The sequence below is a fragment of the Rhinolophus hipposideros genome, assembly GCF_964194185.1.
Source record: "Rhinolophus hipposideros genome assembly, chromosome: 2".
NCBI lineage: Eukaryota > Metazoa > Chordata > Mammalia > Chiroptera > Rhinolophidae > Rhinolophus > Rhinolophus hipposideros.
Window position 1 is genome coordinate 71210847 of NC_138048.1, and position 20844 is coordinate 71231690.

A 20844-nucleotide genomic window follows, 5' to 3' on the forward strand; every position below is an offset into this window, starting at 1 on the left:
AAAGAAGGTGTCTGGTTGCCAAACAAAGCTTAAACTTCAGGAAAAAAATCATGGGGAGATAGGACTATGCTAAAGACAAACTTTGAGTACTAGACTCTAGCACTGTAGGGACACTTTTCTATATGGCATAGTAGTCCCTTTCACTGGACTCCAGTTAGACCATCACCCCTCCTTGGTCTGTACCCCACCAGGGCCACAGATCTACGAACTTCCAATATGAACAGTTCCTTCATTGGAAGGCTCCTTTAGAACTTTTTCCTTCCTGCTAAGGATTTCATTTCTGCTCTGTATTTCATAAGCTTTATAAAGGAGCCCTTCTTGTATTGGGAATCCTATCTTAGTGCTGGACAGGGCTATACACCTCATTTATGCAACCGCACCGCATAAATAGCTCAGAACAGCAGGCTCTGACCGACACGAAACTGATTTGAATCCCAGCTCTATCACAGGTAAACTACTGCATATTGTATAATATAAAGACTGAGTTTTCCTCATCTGTAAAATGGGATACCAATGCCTGTTTTCCAGTGTTGTCTTAACAAATAAACAGACGATTTATTTACAGCACTTAGCCAATGCACCGTGACCACTCATTTAATTAATAGATGAGTTGTATAAACTCATCAATGAACTAAACAAAGTTTATATAGGCAGAGTATAAGGGCAGGTTGCTTTCTGATGACAGAAAGTTAGTCCTTGCAACCTATGTCTTGTCTCTAAATTAAACATCCTTGAAATCTTTTTACTTCTCCAATATATACTTTTTCAAGTGCATCCTTGATTTTTCCACTCAAAATCACCTTGCATAGTAGCTCAAGAGAAAAAACAGATGCTTGATGGAAAAAGCAGTACAAGTCTGGGAACCAGGTCACCAGGTTCTTGTCCCAACCCTGCCATTAATCGGTTGTGTGCACCAGTGAGCCATACTCCAATCTAAAAATCACCAGTCAAGAAATACAATCAGAAAACATACAGTTAGGAAAAGGAATACCTACTTTCATAAAACTCAACGAAGTATAGAGATGAAATGCACCATGACAAAAAAAAGTGTCCCAAACTCTGTTGACATTTACCACTGAACACAGAGGCTAAAACTCATTCGTTATATGCAATTATGCTTATGAAATAATTACAGTAATGTCGCTATTTATTGCTGTGATACCTTTTGGTGACACGTTTTAAGTCATCGAGAATAAAAGCTCTTTGGCATCCTAAAGAGTCTGGAGGCTGCTGAAACCCACATTTATCACTCTGAGTTTCTATCAGCTGGTGTTTCTCTAATGTGCAAGCAGAGAATTAGTCAGCGGCTTTAGAACAAGAACGTACTTTAAATTCTATTTATAAATTATATGTATTTTACCTTTAATAAGCTAGACAATCTCAAGCACACTATTTAAGTTTCCCTATCAAGAAGATTGTTATTTAATTTTTATAAATGCTTCTCTTTGAGACAGGCATGCTAATTGATAACATATCTTAAATCTGATGAGCGGCCAGTGGACAAAATGGTCTTACTGTGGCCAGCAGGTCTGAAGGATGAATATTCTGTTTTGTGTTAGGATTAATTGTGTGAAAAGGATCTTGACCTAGTTTAGGTTTGATGTAATTCATTTGTTTCTCTGATAGTATTAGAGTCAAATCTTTGTCATCGTTCAGACAAGAGTAAGACAGTCATGGAAAAATAAAAAGGGAAGTAATATTTGACCTTTTGCTCCCAGGAATTTATAATATAATTAGAAGGATGGAAAGTTGCTCGGTGTTAAGAGAAACTATTGGTTCAGGAGACTTAGGTTCTTGTCTTGCTTCTGTCTAATTTTGTGACCTCAGGTGAGTCACCAGAACTCACCACCCTCAGCTCCCTTGGTTATAAAGTTGAGTGATTTTAAAATAACTTAGATGCCTTTCATCTCCTTAGTTCTATGCTAAAAGGAAATGGAAATAAAATTTTGCTGCAAAATATAAATGATCACAAACTAATACAGGGTAAATTTTAGGCATTAAATTCTGAAGTTATTCAGTTAATTGAAACATCGTATATAAAACCTTAACCCTATGCTAACCAGATTGGATAATGGATAGCAGTGTACACACACACATACATAATATATGGATATATATATTGTGCACTGCTGGTAGGATTGCAGATTGGTGCAGCCACTATGGGAAAAACATGGAAGTTTCTCAAAAAATTAAAAATAGAACTACCTTATGACCCAGCAATTCCACTCCTGGGTATTTATCAAAATAAATCCAAAACATTAATTTGAAAAAAAATATATGCACCCTTATGTTTACTGCAGCACCGTTACAATAGCCAAGATATGGAAACAACTGAAATACCCATCAATAAACAGTTGGATACAGAAATTGTGGAGTATTACTCTGCCATAAAAAACAATGAAAATCTTAACATTGCAACAACATGGATGGACCTAGAGGATATTATGCTACGTGAAATAAGTCAGACTCAGAAAGACAAATACCATATGATCTCACTTATATGTGGACTCTAAAGAACAGAATAAAAAAGCAAACCAAAGGAAGTCTCAAGGTAGGATAGTCTGCTGTTTAGGAAAATTTTCTCTTTAAGTTAATTCCTAAAGAGAAAGAAAATTAAAATTGTTCAAATTAAACCTATATATATTTAAAGGGATTAATTTGAAAAATGTTGCTCACAAAATTTATTTTCTAGAAAATTCAAGTCATCATTCAAAATTCTATCATTATTAATATAATAACAAAGAGACATATTAGCCACTAGAGACTAAAGTTTCTCTTATCAGTCATTTATATCTTGCAAGCATACCACTGCTTCCTTTGACTCTAATAATGTTAACTCTGAAAATAAAACAATACAATTATAATATTCATTCATTAGTAATACCTCTTACATGGACTTTATGAGGATTCAAGGAAGTAAGATATATAAAAGCATTCATCACACTGCTAAGTGAAAAGTTATTTTACCTCTTAAAATACCATGTTTTTCTCTTTACTTTTTTTATAATGCATAAGGCTTAATAGAAAAAGGAATTATGGAAGAGATTCCAATTTTTCTTTATTATTGTTTGTGTATTAGAATAGATTAGGACTGCTATGACAAACAACTCCAAAATTTCAGTAACTTAAAAATAGAAGTTGATTTCTCACTCACAGTATAATCCAATGGGTGTGTTCCTGATTGGTTCTTCTCCAGTCAGGAACGTGGGAACCCATACTCCGTCCCCGGCATAGCTCCAGGTTTCTGAGTCTTCCCTCTTCAGGCAGCTGATACAGAAAGAAAATACAGGATCATACTAGGTAGGGTTTATGGGCTAGGCCTGGAAAGAGTATTATTCCTGCCTACATTCCATTGGCCCACACTCAGCCACATGGCCACACACAGTTAAGCAAGGGAGTCTGAAAAATGGCTAACCATGTGCCTATATTACATACACATACATATGTTCTAAAATTCTACAGCATTCACATATACTGCAAAATTAAAGTAAATTAAATACTTTAGAAGATAAAATATTTTGTTATGACTATTTTTAACCCAGGAGGTAAAACCATAATTTTCTAAAGACCAAGTGAAATATAATATTTGAGACCCTAATTTTGAATTCTAGAAAGTTAAAAATCTATTCATCCTGAGAAAAGTCACTTAAGCCTCTCCAAATCACTTAAGTCATCTCCAACTCAGTGAATCGGGCTGGAAAATTCCCAAGGTTCCTTCCAGATCTAATCTTGCATGTAAAGCAATTGACTGCAATTATGGTCAACGTTGATATTGGGAGCATTAAAGGAATAATTTGATAACAATCTATAATAATTTGATCACATTTTCTAATTAGAAGTGACAGGATTTCTACTTAGTGAGCCATCATCACTGGAAACATAGTTAAAAGGTCACAATTTCTCCAAATCCTCCAGCAAAATGATAGGAAAAAAACGTTGTAATGTTATCATGCTAAAAATGTTTGAGATTTATAGTTTCTGCCGGATTTATTCTGGGCAACTTGAGTACTCTTAAAATTTTACCAAGAAGAACCAACCTTCTTGGGTTTGGAAGAGGGAGATAAATTTTGTTCCTCTTTTGCTAGTCATCTTTCCCTCTGCTTTGATTGCTTTTCTTTTACTCTTGATGGAATTTCTCTCTCCCTGTCTCTCCCATCGTCTCTCATTATATAATACAATTATCCTGAGCAGCTTGATATCTGAGGTAGCAAGTGGCTTTTTGCTGAGCTAAGTACAAGGAGAAATTATTCTAAGTTACTGTTTATATAGCAAATGAGCTGCTCCCATACACTCTTGATAAATGTTACTATAAGCTTTAAAACTCAATAAATGTGGATCCAGTCAAGATGGCAGAGTAGGTAAATGCTGTGCATACCTCTTCTCGTGACCGTATAAAAATTACAACTAAACTACAGAACAAGCATCATTGAGAAGCGCTGAAGTCTAGCTGGATCGAAACCATACATCTAAGGACATATATAATAAGCCACTTCAAGACTGGTAGGATGGGAGGAGATGTGAAATGGGTTGGTCCCACACTGTGTGTAACCATTAAAAATGGAGAGGGAATCTCAGTCGCAGAGGTTCTCCCCAGAGGAGTGAGGAATGCTTGCAAGTATGGTCAACGTTGCTCAAGCAGTATTTCACAGTAATCAGAAGTGTCTGGACGCTGACAGTAACCACTTTGAGACCTCTTGTAATTGCAGAAGTCAAATGTGACTTGTATTCGTCTTTTGTTATCAGTATATATTGAGTATTACAATTTTAATACAGTTTTCCTTTCTTAAAATATGTATTTTTTTTGACCACCCTCTCTATTTCTTCTTGGGGCTATAATAATTTCTTTTGAGAAAGCATCTCCATGGAGAATTCAGTTCTTATTCTTACGTACACAACACTGCTCACTCACCATCTTGTTTACCCATCTTCATGATGGAGGGCAGAAGCCACAAGACAACCCCATTTCTATTGGCTCTGAGTGGAGAGAGTGGAAGGTTGCGCTCCAGAACACACCCTCTTGAGTGGACAGCCCTAGGAAAGCCTGAGTGCAATGCCTTGAGCATCATGCCAAGAGTACAGTGCCTTAAATGAGCAAATCAAGCTGCCACACAAAATCTCACTTCTGACACTTGCAGAAAAGCTGGTGTAGGCTCTTGGGCACGAATCTTACTGATCATGCTGTGAGATGGCTTAGCAAAGCTACCCTGCGAAGTTACTTGATCTGCCAGCAGTTGGAAAAGAAATGGATGGAGAGAGTGTTCTCTTCTATCCTGGCCTTACTGGGATACTATTAGTGTCTTTCTGGAAGCCAACTAGAGAATTAAATACCTTTGCTAAATTTTTTGATCCAAAATTAAAAGCAAAATATCATTTATCAAGATATTCAGAGAGACTACAGAAAAGCTATTTGGGTGTTAGGAACTTTTATGGGCTAAATGCGTCACCACCAAATTCATATGTTAAAGTCCTAACCCTGTGCTGAGACTGTGATTATATTTACAAATAGGGCCTTTAAAGAGAAAAGTAACTTAAAATGAGGTCTTTGAGTGGACCTTAAACCAATATGACTGATGACCTTACAAGAGGAGATCACAGACACACAAAGAGGATAAGCTATGTGAAGACACAGGGAGAAGCTACACAGCCAATCTATGAGTACAAAGGAGAAAGACCTGGGAGTCAACCCTACAAACACCTTGATCTCAGACTTCTAACCTCTGGAACTATGAGAATATAAATTTCTGTTATTTAAGCAACCCACTGTGCGATATTTTGTTTTGGCAGCCCTAGAAAACTAATATGGAGATGAGGGCAAAAGGGATCAAATATATGGTGATGGAAGAACTGACTCTGGGTGGTGAACACACAATGTGATATATAGATGAGGTATTACAGAATTGTACACCTGAGACCTATGTAATTTTACTAGCAATTGTCACCGCAATGAATTCAAATTTGAAAATAATACATAAATAAATAAATAAAATATGTTCACAAAAGGCTGTAACATCAGAGCGTGACCCTAGCACAGGGGCCTAGAACAGCTTCCCTCTTCAGCACATCACTCCACATGCATCTATGTACAACTACGTACTTTTTTGGTCTGGACAGGCCATCCCAGGGTTGGTTCCAACAGTGAACATATGTAAGCACCAAGCTGGAAAAATTATTCTCGCACTCAACATAAATGATCTTTATTTTTGCTGCAGGACCAGAATTTGGTGACTAAATATCTTGTCTGAGTTCGTAATCCACATCTCTGAATTCCAAACCTGCTGCCTGTATTACCCTTGCTAGACTTCCAAAGCTGGCATCCAGGCTTTAGCGTCCAAACCCTGGTGCACACTCAGAACCCATCGCTACCTCCATCTGAGTGCTGGCTCTGGGTTTGGCATCACAATCGTATTCTTTGTTTCCTTTCCAGTTCCTCGAACTTGGAAAGGACAGTGTTGTGGGCAGTGTTAGTTCTTTCATTCAGCCTTTCAGACATGTACCCCACAAGGAATTTAAAATGTAAATTGGAAAACATACATAATTTTCTACTGCGAGTCTCAGAGAAAGGAGGATCCTTTGCATCCCGAAAATTCTTTCAAAGCTGCTCTTGTACCTGCAATCTAGATGATGATAGAGGCCATTTGAAGTCACAAATGTATGGAGTGGGCAATGAACGAGTTAAATTAGGCTTCTCAGTTTAAAATCGACTTCTTCTTACTTGTAATATTAATCAGAAACTTGTGTACAAAATACTGTGCCATAATGATATAAGTTGCTGTTTGTTGAATTGTTTTTTTGTTGTTGTTGTTGTTGGAAAGTTCAGATCTATTATTTTCTTTATTGGTTGTTGGCTCTCTTAGTTGTCAGGGAAAAAATTTATTCCTATAAATAAATGTAGATTTTTATAATATGCTTTTATGCTATGTTCAGAAAAATAAGATAACTATAGATACTTCTACTTTTAATTCAATGTTCAAGTTTCCTTAAAAGGAAAAGTTGTAGGAAAGGAAGAAATTCCTTTTAAAACTTCACATAACTTTCTTTTTGGTCTGTTTCAAATACTAAACGACCTACTTAAAACAGGAAGTTCAGGGCGATGCCAGGCTTTATCAAGAATAGTATATGAGCAAAGAAAATTTAAAGAAATTCTAAAATAGCCAAATCCATCTCAAACAGCTCTTGTGATCTAGAGAGAAGGGAAGCTTTGCTAGACGGAAGTTGAGAAAGGCTTTGCTTGTACCAAAAGGGCTTTCCCAGGTATCGGAAGAAGAAAAAAACCTAGTTTGTGTGGTTTGTCATGTTATTTATAGAAAATGCTTTGATCTAACTATCTCGATTAGTTTTTTTTAAGTATAAATTGCTCATCAATGTCTGTAAGATAATTATGTTAGACTTCAGAATTTGATTTTTAAAATCAAGTGAAAAATGACACGTGAGAAAATAGAACTTTTATTTTTATCTTAAAGCAAGCTCAGTGTAGAGGTGTCTGTTTATAGACTTTCTTCATTTAATTGGTTTTCTTAATAGGAAATAATATTTCCAGAACTAATTAAAATTTTATTCTAATGAATATTCAAGACCAAAATGTTATCTTTGCAGTACAGTATATAGATATTTAAATCATCCATAAAGGTAATTATATTATTTTATATTCTTAAAAAATCATATGTTGTTATTGATGCCACATGTGTTGTCTGTTTCCTCTCAGGCCATGATTGAAGAAGCCATCACCAGAGTGGAATCTTTCTCCGTTATGTACACACCATTTGCAACAAAAATCAGAGGTGATAAAGTAGAAAAAGTAAAAGAGGTGTTCACAAAAACTCATCCTGCTTATGTGGAATATATCTACACAGGTAAGATTCAATGTCTCCAAGTTATCGGCTGATACTTTATTTCCATTAAAACAAATACAAAGCCATTTCTGCTTTATCTGTTTATTGTTCTGGTTTTAGGGGTATATTGTTTTCATCTGAGGAGTTGAAATGGGAAAATTATTTTAAGGTTTTAAGTAAGCCTAGACCTATAGGCCTGACACAATATTATTGTACCATCATGTTTCTATATTTAAGAGGAGGGGTAAAAGCTAGGAACTGTAAGATTTTAAAAACTGAAGGAATAATATTGTGGTAAAATACCACGTTTCCCGATATCTGTCATCAGAAAACTAGATGATTGTAATATTTTCCTAAAGATGGATTTGCTTTTTCAGTGCCTGCTATTTCTACTTTCCTTCCTCCATCTATTGCACACCTCAAACCTCCCTCTTTCTTTATGTTCTTGGATCACTGGTATCCAAATGAGATGTAGATAGCCAAGTGTACATAGAGGACACACACTGGTACTCTTTTTTCCTCTTTTTGTCTTTGGAAGCCGCTTGCTTTTATTCATTAATTCAAAAATACTTTTTACTCTTTAGTATGTGGCAAGTGTTATTCTGAATTAAGACAGTGATTTTCTTGTGCTAAATTAATAGGCACTTAACAATGACTCCCATGTTAAGTAAAATTTCTAAAGGCACATAACTAATATCGCATCTTCCTCTTAAGGCCCCTTCATTCCTTTTTTCAGGGCTTTGAGGCCAAGTTACTGATTTATATCAGAAATAATGTACTCCATTAGTGATCACTGTTAATGTGCCCAGCATTCTACATCTGTTATCTCTTGCTACTCCCATAACTTATGAAGTGAGTAAGATGATTCTCATTTAGAAACAAGAAAACAGCTATCAGAGGAAACAAATAGCTTTTCCAAAGATGCATAGCAAATGAGTGGCAGCAGGCCTTGGATTTGAACCCACATCCTTGCCATTGAGTTACAGTTTCCATCTGATAGGAACAGAGATGTAATGAAAGCATTAAATTTAGGTCCTATAGAGTCTTTTTTTTTTCCTACAATGCCTCAAGCTCTTCAGAAGAAAGATGGTAAATAAATCTACCTAGTGATGATTAAATAATGAATCCCTAAGAAACAATGAGAATTTAAAGGCAAAGAAAGGGAAGAGAAGAAAGTATAATGCATGATGCTATAATGAGCATTGATGGTTATTTACCTAGTTTGAACATTTTGTAAGGAAACAGATAAAAATGATTCAGAACTCACCTAGTTGCTAATTGTTATAAATCATTTATTATTTTGTTATGGATATCTTAAGTGTTTTGGAGGGGAGCATCAACAGCACACAAAAGTCACATCGATCTAGTGTCATAAAAAATGAATCAAATTCAGCTATTTCCATTTCCAGTCTCAGATCTATCGGTAATGAAGAGAGACTCATTGAGGAGATCACCAGTTTATTAATCCTCTCTACTGATAGAACGAGTTTAGTTATATTTAAGCTACTTTATAGAGAAGTCATGAAGATTAATTAATACTTAGGAAGCACTGTTGCCACTGATAGTTTAAAAACAATAATAACATTAATGAGCCAGATTCATGTCTCATGTAACTCTATCAAACCTGTTATCAAGATGAATTATGATCTGTTGGCAAGACGGCTCATGCTAAAGGATCTTATACTTTGGTAGAGAAGATAATTATAAGTTACTAATGATCGTTCCTATTATTTTATAATTACTAATTGCTGGAGTATGACAGTACTATATGAGAACCTAGAGAAAAAAGACCCTGCTTCCAGAAGGAGAAGGGGAGGTAAAGAAGGCAGCATAGAATTTTAAATTTCTTTGGAACCAGTTAGGTTCTTTGCTCTGTAGAACCTGTACTTTGGACTAACAAAGCTATTGCATTGATGACATCACTTGTCTCTTGCAAATGATGAAAGGGTCCTCCCCAAAGCCATTGCTGGAATGTTGGTGAAACCACAGTTACTAACTGTATGTGCGCAGTCTTAGTGGTATGGCTTTTCCCCCCAGGCAATTCCAAGGTGAGTGAGGGCACAAAGCAAAGGTGGAAGAAGGTGAAATGTTGTCTTTGGCATCTGGGTATCCTTCACAGGGGGTGCAGGGTGACAATTAGGGCAGGCATCAGGAGCCAAAGGTAATAGCTGGAAATGAGTCACACAAAGAGAGATAGGGCCTAGAAGAGTAGCTACTTTGTTTTGTTGGTACTTACTGTCCCCACCCAGGAATCTCCCTCTATTTTGTAGATAGAAATTAAAAAGCTTCTGTCCTGTCAAAAATTTACTCAGTTATTTTAGTCATACAACAGCTGTGACAGATGTTTGAAACATGAGACTTTTTTTTTTATCTATACATATTCATGTTTGGTCTTCCCAGAGCCAAAATATATTCTATCTCATCCCAGGGGACTGAGTCTCATCCAATCATATCTAAAATTTAGCCTTTCTTCAGTAACTATCTAATCAAATTCACTAGTTTCCTTCCCCTTTCTTTCCATGAAATTTTCTTCATCCTCTGGTCTGCTTTTAACTTTCACAGAGCTCAACTGTACCCAGTGTCCAAAGGGGTCACTGAGAGTCCTCTTTTAAAGTCTGGTGTAGGCTGATACAGCTTCTGATTGCATGGCTAGTGCAACTTGAGATCAGCTTGGTTTGGCTTGAGCAGAGCCAACGATGGGCTCATTTATGTGACATATTAGGTGACTCAAGGGCACCTACGTATATGAGTTGCCCATGCTGCCTCTTCGTGTAGATGTTTCTTTATATGTATACCAACCACCCCTACCACACAAGTTTGCCCAGCCTAGAGCCACTCCTTGCCAGAACGCTGGCTTGTGAATCCAGTCACCTTCCAAGTCTTACTTAGAGAAATCCTCTCTACTCCATTAGAGACTGGAAGTAGTTTTAGCCCTCTCTCCAACTTGCTGTGTTATTCTACCATTTCTCTTCTACCTTTCTTCACGTAACAGAATCCCAAGATCCTCCGGACAAGAAGAGGCTCTACAATGACAATGGGTGGTTTGTTCATCTATTCATATATTCAATAAACATTTGTTGAGCACATACAGGTATATTCTAGATGCTATTCTAGGTGGTGACAGAATATACCTGCTCCTAAGAAAAAATCACTTTGTAATTTATACTTCAGGCTGAATATTTGACTACATTTTCCCTCTCTTCTAGAGACTATTTTTAATTAAAACCCTACTCTCTAATTGTGGAATGGAAGGCTGACTCTAATTAAAAGAATGACAGAAGAGAAAGCAAATGAGGGAACAGCTTGGAAGTAGAAGTCCTTGCCATCAAAAGTGGCAAAGACTGGCTAGCTGTTTACCAAACTATTTTTTTTCCCTTCATGCTTGTATCTAGACTATATTTCCAGCTTCTCTTATAGTTATAGACTATATTTCCAACTTCTCTATATAGTTCTACATAGTCTCTTATATGTGACTGAATAATGGCCAACGGAATGTGGACAGAAATAATATATGCTACCTCCAGGCCTGGCCCATAAAACCCTACCATGCAGAACTCTCTTTCCTTAACCACTGCCATGAAACTAAAGAAGTCACGACACAAAAGAAGCTTGGGTCCCTGAATGGCCATGTGGAAGGTCACCCATTAAATACGCACATGAGCAAACAAGAAAATTGTCTTGCTTTGGATCACTGACATGTAGGGGTTCTTTGTTCAATCAGGTAGATTTACTCTAACTAACATCCTGCCTTACACAATAACAGGTAGGCACTTACATTCCATCTACAACGTACACAATGAATTCATGTGAACTCAATGAGTGAACAAACACTCCTCCATATGCAGTCAACTCCATCCTCAGACACACTCAGAGTTTGTGCCCATTCTCTTCTACCTCACATTCACTCATCCTTTTAGCGACAACTACAGGTGGATGTTCTTATCCACATGCATTTTGCATTTGTACTCACCCCGAAAGATAACATTCCAGGAGAGTCACCGATGCCCCGTGACACATAGAAAACATGTCGTTTTCATTGCAGCCAGAGAAATTGAAGTCGTAGTAAGAATTTCTAAATTATAGAGATCATCTGAATAAACAGTGAACAGATGAAAGTCATCATATCTGTATCTTGAAGATCTTGGATGAAGAGTCTACCTATCAAAGTTTTCCTGGATAAACAGTTATTATCATTAAAACTTGGAGACTAACACATTTAATTCTCCCAGCAGGGGCTGGCAGACAAACCTCCAACTCAGAAACTCTGCCCAACTCCAGGTCACCTTCATCAAGCCTACATAGTATTAAATTCATTACTCCTTGGTCATGTGACAGTGCTATGAGCCCAGCAATAACTGGCAGAGGTGGTGGTGAGGAACCTTTGTCAAGCCTACACAGTATTAAATTCATTACTCCTTGGTCATGTGACAGTGCTATGAGCCCAGCAATAACTGGCAGAGGTGGTGGTGAGGAGCAGGAAGAATATTCAAGATAGAGATCACTCAGGCACTGTTTTCTCTCTAGCCAGTCCCAATTCAGAGTCACCCTTGTCAGGATTTCCACATGAAAAGCAGATTCAAAGGGAAAAAAACGAGAAAAATACATTTGTTTCAAAATGCATAGGGCCCTAATTATTTGTCATTTTTTTTAATTGAATACACAAACTAAATTAGTGATTTATTATGAGAAAAACCCACTTCACCCTCAGTAGTACTAGGACTATACTGACCTTAATACTTCTGTAAGACTGATGAGAGAGGGTTAAAATTCAAATCTGCCTTGTGGGACAAACAGGCTTATCCATCCTCAGGAACTTATTGTTCATCCTTTGCTATTTTCAGGAGGTAGTAAGAACCATCAAAATCTTAAATCCATATTATAATAGAGCTGTATTGTATTGTGTTTCATGGAGAAAAAAATTACTGAATTTTTTAGCGATGTAACTATCCATTTTTCTTATTTAAGGAAAAATCTAGTTTGATTCATGCAGAGTAGTCAGGGTATATAAAACAAATAATAATTCACCAGCCCCAGAATTATTATGTTTTCATTTATAAAGATTTTGCTTGAGATTTTTATTCATATATTCCAATGAAATAATGCAATTCTGTATAGTACTTATTCTTGCATGGTTGTATTTTAATAATAATAAAGTAATACAATAAGCATATCCTGTCTCCTCTTGATGAAAATATCAAGATTTATTTGCTAAATAAATAAATATTCAGTAATGGATTTGTGGTTAGTAATGTTTAATAGAAAAGTTTTCTGGATCAGATATCAATTACTTTAACACTTAGGTGGATAGAGTCATATTTTGTCTTTCCAATGCAATTTAACTCCCAAGAGTAAATAAGTGTGTTCAGAGGAATAATATATTGTTTTAAAATAGACCTTTAAAAATTGCTTTTCACTGAAATTTATAACCTTGCTTTTATTTAGTCATCATTCACCCATAAGGATAATACATTCTTATGCTCTCTAAAACATGAAATTAAAATTTCTCATTTTATTCTTCTTCTTTAAAATATCATAGTTTTATCATGATCAAGAGTTTTCAAGATCAGACTATTTTCCTCTTGTAACTCGCTTTCTCAAATGGAAGAGGCTATAGAATCAAAGAAACTACATCCCCAACATTATTATGAAAGTGTTACAGCCAGATTGGTTATAAAGACAATAAATCATCTTATATTTGCACCACAGAATTCTTGTTAGAAACAGAGACTCATTCCCAAAGTAAAGAAATCCCTCATATACGGAGCTAAAGTCTCTAGCCTTAAAATATTAAAATGCTGGTCTCCCCAGTGGGAAGTGTGGTGTTCTGGCACTGTTCTATTTGATGAAAGTAAATACTTCTCAGTGAGCATGTAATTGTCTTCTGCAATGGCAGATTACAGCACTGTTTGCCTCTGGTCTCCATCATCTAGTGTCTCTCACCTTCTATGACAGCATTTCTCCTGGATCTCCCTCGAACTATCATGTATCCCGTGTAGTATGTTTTCTTATGAGATCTGACTGAAGACAGACAGGGTTGCATTTTTATAAATACCAGACAATAATCCAAAAGTAAGTTGAAGTAATATAAATTTTTACTGCAGCCTCTCAAGGAAAACCAGTGGGTTGGGAAAAGGAGCAGTTAGAATGGAATGCATGAGGGAAGCAAGTATTACAGGTATTGTATCCATAACACTCAGCAAACACACACACACACACACACACACACACACACACACACACACACACATACACACATGGCAGCTTCCCTCCAAGTCTCCTTTGCAACTCTAAGCATTCCAGATACACTCCCCATATTTATCCTTCATTGATTGAATAGTCCCTTTCCAGTGTCAATCTTGGTAGCTTTACCAGTTTCTCAGGTTCTTATCCATCACCAGTTACCCCAATCTGCATAAAAAAGCTCCATAAGTATTTCAAAATACACAGAGCTCATCTTAGCAGGTTAAGGGATGAGTGAGGCAAATACGTTAAGACAAGTGTTTTTTCAAAACACTTATTATGTTCTCTTACCTAGCCACTCTGCAATATTAAAGCTAATCACTGGGCACTGCCATCTAATAAATCATGCAGCTGAGCATAAAATCCCTAAAAACTGAACTTCCAATCATATGAAAAAATATCTCCACTTTCTCAATTTTAAATTCTACATGGCGATTTTGCACAGAATTAGAAATTTCTATTTTGTAGTGTTATCCATTTTTAAATTTAGTTTTACATAGTCGGCATTTGAATCCTATTTATTTCTGTTTTAATACTTGGCTCACAGTTAACTTATACTTTATAGGCAGTAATGGTCCACAGATAATCACTGCATTTCACACCTAAAACAGAACCCATCTAAGCTACTTGTATTTTTCTTTTATTTATTATTAAAAACATTTAATCATGAAATATTGTGCATATATAAAAATTCATAAAACAAATACACAGCTTAACTAATTATTACAGAAGAAACATCAAGTCAAAAAAATAAAACATTGCCAGTTCTCCAGATCCTCAGTTGGTCCCTTTCCAACCCTAAACCACTTTTTACTCTCCTCTAAGGTAACTACTTACTAAGGTCCTGATTCTTAGAATAATGACTTATTTACTTTTCTTTATGGTGTTAGCACCTAACTATGCATTTCTAAACTCTAAACTTTAAATTGCCTGCTTTGAAACATTATAAATATGAAATCGTGGAGTAGGTATTCTTTTGTATCTGGCTTTTTTTTTTGCTCAATATTTTGTTTATGAAATTTATCCATGTTGCAAAATGCATTATTTGGTTCATTTTTATTGCTATATAATATTCCATTATATAAATAGTCCAGAACTTATATTCTGGACTACATATTTTGCTGGTGATGAACATTTGAGTTTTTCCCCATTAGTGGCTATTACAAAAAACTGCTATTATAAACATTCATACATATATTTCCTATTGCAGTATACCCGGGAGCATATTCAAGAAATAATTCCCAATTCTAATCTTATGAAGCTTTGTCTCTGTGTATTCTTCTAAACTTTTAATAGTTTTAGCTCTTACACTCAGGTCTTTGGTTAATTTTGAGTTAATTTTTGTACATGGTGTAGGGTAAATATCCAACTCCATTCTTTTACATGTGGATATCCAGTTTTCCCAGAATCATGTACTGTAAAGACTGTCCTTTCTCCATTAAATGATCTTGACACCCTTGTCAAAACTCATTTGACCATGTAAGGGTTGATTTCTGGGCTTTTTATTCTATCCCATTAGTTTATATGTCTGTCTTTACGCTAGTGCATTACAGTTTTGATTATTGTAGCTTTGTGGTAAGTTTTGAAATCAGGAAGTGTGAGACTTCCAACTTTTTTGTTTTTCAAGATTGTTTTGGCTTTTCGAGGTTCATTACGATTCCATATGAATTTTAAGATGGACTTTTCTCTTTCTGCAAAAAACTCTGTTGGGATTTTGATAGGGATTGCATTGAATTTGCAAATTGCTTTAGGTATTATTGACATCTTAACAATATTAAGTCTTCTAATCCATGAACACAGGGTGTCTTCTATCTATTTATTTTTCTTTTAATTTCTTTTAGCAACATTTTGCAAATTTAAGTGTACAAGTCTCTCACCTGCTTGGTTAAGTTTATTACTAAGTATTTTATTCTTTTTGATGCTACTGTATGTGGAACCGTTTTTTAATTTCCAGTGTTTATCATGCTTATACATATTTTTGTGGTTTTACTATATACATATATGGATATACATATGTATCCTTAAAAGATGTATAAAATTGTCCTCCAGGTGTTTTGAAATTCATATAATTGTTATTTTTACTATTTTCATATTCCTGCGAGTTTCTTTTATTCAGTGTTATAACATTCATCCAGATTTATACAATATGCTCTAATCCATTTATCTTCAGTGTTGGTATGATTTATCAAAATTTATGTATGCAATTTAAATACTTGCCATTTAAGTGGTTTCCAATATTTTGTTATTACAAACAAAAGTGGTATGAACATTTTTGGTCCTTTTGTACATGTGTGAAAGAGATTTTCTGAAGTATATACTAAGGAGTAGAATTAATTACTGCGTAATACAGCATAAGCATCTTTAACTTGTTAGGCACTGCCAACTTGCTTATTAAAGTGTATTTTTGTTTCAGCCATCTAAGTACCACTATATAAGTGTGTCTCCAGATATAAATCATCATCAATCTAGTGCTGTCAGACTTTTGAAAATTTGGCCAATCAATTTGGAAAATAGTACCACACATTTTTTTAAATACATATTTCCCTGATTACTAATCAAGTCGAATATCTTATCATGTCATTTGTTGAACTCTGGTTACATTTCCTTAAAGGATACACAAAATTGTTCTCAAATTTTTCAAATTTATAAAAATGATAGTTTTACTATTTATATATTCATGTAAGTTGTATGTTCATATCCTTTTCTCATTTGGTTTTCTGAATAGTTTCATTATTGATTTATTGGAGAATTTTATATCTTATCCCAAAAAGAGGCCTGTATTTTCTTTTTTTTTTCTTTTTTTTTTTTTTTACACTTGTACTATTTATATTTTAGAGCTTATACTTTTTTTTCACATTGTAGACAATTTCTAGTTTTATATTCTCAAGTAGATCATCAATAGGTGATGGAGGAAATTTTCGATTGGATTTAGATTCAAATTCAGCAGCAGCGTCTTTGTATAGTTCTTTAGTTATTTTTTCCTGGTACTCCAGCAGCGACTTGGGACAGTAATACCCCATGCTGTCATTTGAAGCCCGTGCGGTTGACTTAGGAATCACCAAATTTTCTCTTGGAGCAGGATTTCCACTGAGGAGTAACTCAGTATTCAAACTTCCAACACACGGTGGCTCAAGGACTCCCCTCCTAAGAGCAGTGCTGAGAAACTCGTTCGGCTGTTCCTTTGCGCGAAGATCGGTTCTAGCCTCTGCCAGTCTTTCATTAGCATTGTTTAGTTTGTTTTCCAATGATGTTCTAAGTTTTAATTCCTCTAGGTAGAGGTGTTCATATTCTTCCAATTCTATTTCATGAGAAGTTTTCACTTTGGAGAGTTCAGATTCCAGATATTTAATTCTGAGTATGTCCATGTCACTTACGGAAGCGCCATCATGGTCATTTAACGGGTGTACGTTTTTTTGAGATGCTGCTTGTTCTTTGGGACAGTAATACCCCATGCTGTCATTTGAAGCCCGTGCGGTTGACTTAGGAATCACCAAATTTTCTCTTCGAGCAGGATTTCCACTGAGGAGTAACTCAGTATTCAAACTTCCAACACACGGTGGCTCAAGGACTCCCTTCCTAAGAGCAGTGCTGAGAAACTCGTTCGGCTGTTCCTTTGCGCGAAGATCGGTTCTAGCCTCTGCCAGTCTTTCATTAGCACATGCACAAGGATAGGTTTCAAATTATCCTAAACAAGCACATATGTTTCTATGGGGATGCCAGACTAAGAAGCGAGGCCTGTATTTTCTACGGTGTCTTTTGATGAACTAAAGTTTACCTTTTATAAAATTTCAATAATTTTTGGCTTTGTCTTGTTTAAGAATGCATCCTTACTTGACTACATAAAGATATTCATTCATTCTTTTTCTTGTTCTATCGTTCTGGCTTGGAGCACAACACAATATTGAACAGAAAAAGTGATAGCAGGTATTCACATGTTGTTCTTTATTTTAAAACAAAAGATTTTAAAATTTAATCTTTAAATATAATGTTTACGTTAGGTTTTTGAAAAATATTCTTTATCAGGTTAAGGAAGTGCCCATTTATTTAGATTTGGCTAGATGTTTAGCATTGCTGACCCTCTCTATGGTATATTTATTTTTTTCTTATTTCACTACTTTCTGCTCTTATATTTATTATTGCCTTTAGTTCATATTTTGGGTACTTATTCTGTTATCAACTAATTTCTTCTATTAGATTGTGAGCTTACTAATTTTCATCATTTCCTTCTTTTTTAGTAAAGATGAAAAATTTCTCTCCAAGAATAATTTTCATTGCATCCTACAACTTTTGAAAAACAATTTACTGTATTTCATTTTAAAATATTTTCTAAGCTCTAATATGAAAACTTTGAGCCATGGCTTACTTAGATATGCCATACTTAGTACCTACCCTGTTTCCCTGAAAATAAGACCTAGCCGGACAATCATCTCTAATGTGTCTTTTGGAGCAAAAATTAATATAACACCCAATATTATATTATATTACATTACACTATATTATATTATACTGTACTATACTATATTATACCCGGTATTATAGTAAAATAAGACCTGGTCTTATATTAATTTTTTTCGAAAAGACGCATAGAGCTGATTGTCCAGCTAGGTCTTATTTTTGGGGAAACATGGTAGATGTAAGGAAATGTTTAGCTATCTTTGTTATTGATTTTTAACCTAATTGCATTGTATTCAAAAACATAATCTAAATTATAATAATTCCTGAAATTATTAAGGCTTGGTTTATGACCTAATATATGGTTAATATTCCATTTGTTCTTGAGAAGAATGTATTGTTTTCATTGTCAAATGCAGTATTTTTATGTCTCCATTAGTTCAAGCCTGAAAATTACCCACATCTTGTGGATATGCTACTAATTTTTTATATGTTCAATGTATCAATATATAGAAAAAAAACATTAAAATAATCCACAATATTGATGGATTTCTCAGTTTATCCTTGTAATTTTGCCAATTGTTACTATTTATGCTTTGGCTTAAAGTGCATACACTTTTTTATATTTTTTAAATAAAAATAATTTATTACAGTAAAAGTCACATTGCCGTTAGTCACCCTCAAAACACGCCCCCTCACTTTGAACACATTTATTCCATCGTTCTTGCCACTTTCTGAAGCAGTTCTGGAAATTCTCTTTCATGAGTGTCTTTATTTGCTCTATTGTGGCTGCCTCGATGTCCTGAATCAATTCAAAATATTTACCTCTCATGGTCATTTTGACTTTAGGGAAGAGCCAGAATTCACACGATGCCAGATCCGGTGAATAAGGTGGCTGAGGACACATCATAATGTTTTTCTTTGACAGAAATTGATGTGTGACATGGAGCATTGTCATGATGGAGGATGATTTACGGTACACTTTAAAACACCCCGTCACTCAACTGTAGCTCATACCTGACTGACTGCACCGAACAAGTGGAAACTTGTCACACACTGTTACTAAGGTTCCATGCACCGCTTCCCATATTAAAGACCCCTGCCTTTCCGTTCGATGGCACTTGGCAGCAGGAGTCACCATATTTTGTGATCACATCTTGTACATTTCAGTTACCACATTTTAGTTATACAACACCATCCCCCCACTAATAGGGTTCAAATGTAAGTTATTGTGGTATATAACCAGGAACAATTACCTAAAAGATAAACTTCACCACCACCTGTTCAGTCCACACATCACTACATCAGTAATAGATGTGTATCAAGATCCATGACCAATCGCATCACTTCTTTCACAGCCTGTTGGTGATTGGCCACTCTGCATCTGTTAGTTTACATACAGACAACAAGGTGTGTTGCTGTGTTACCTCCTTGTCTTCCAGGGATAAAGCCACGTCACATCTTACAAAAATGGGTAATCCCAAGAGGGTATTGGCCAAAACAAAGATGAGCGTGCAAAAAAGAAAACTGGTAAAACTGGCAGGGAAACTTGAATCAAGCATAAATGGGGTTTTTAGACGAAACAGCTGACCGAGGGGATGTCAACACTATTGCTGCTTGAAAGGATGTGCAGACACAGGGTCTTAGAGGAAGTCCACTCATCCATCACCATAAAGGAGCGAAAGGATGAAGATGTCCAGAGGAACTGATGCCGGCAAAAGGTTCTCAGTAAAGGAATTCCAGGAGATAGTTCATAACATTGAAAGCACAGAGGATAGAATGTTGGAAACTGATCCAAACTTAGAAAGGAGTATGAAAATTCACAAAGGTATAGAAACAATGTTCCATGTTATATTACACAACAAGATGAAGAAGGGAGAAACTTTATCATAGTGCTCTTGACAAGTTTGGAATTCTCAATGTTGCTAATGTCTTCCATTACAGCATACTAAGTCAGGATTAGTTTCAATGTTTTATTTTCCTACACACTTATCATGACAGGAAGAGAGGTTTTCACGTTTTAACAAAACTTTTTAAAGGTCCTGGGACTACTGTCCTTTTTCCCAATGGTCACTAAGAGGCCAGCTCCCACTGTTGCCATGCGTCCTGCGCTGTCCTGCAGAGTAAGGGCTGCCTGCCCCCCTCTGGAAGGCTGTAGCAAGAGTTCAATCATGTGTTCACCAACTATCTGTTGGGAGATGAGGTAGGAAAGCGAAGCAGGGGTTAAATTCTGGAGAACCTCACATGACTTAGTACTGGAGATTGATGACAAGTTCCTCAAGGCTAACAGGGAACCACTAAAGGGATTTCAGGACAGTGGCAGGGCAAGATTTGCACTTTACAAAATTAACTGTTCATATGAAGCAGGATGGACTTCAGGAAA

The 20844-nt window shown here is 35.7% G+C and overlaps 1 protein-coding gene across 1 annotated transcript in view; it reads left to right on the forward strand.

Annotated features, from left to right (window-relative positions):
* Window positions 1-20844, forward strand: part of SPATA16 (spermatogenesis associated 16) — a gene marked incomplete at its 3' end in the record, with an annotated part of 204093 nt that overhangs the window by 135499 nt on the left and 47750 nt on the right. Inside the window, exon 5 of the mRNA XM_081077396.1 lies at window positions 7703-7850. Within this exon, the coding sequence (XP_080933522.1) occupies window positions 7703-7850 (148 nt within the window). The remainder of the gene's footprint in view (window positions 1-7702; window positions 7851-20844) is intronic.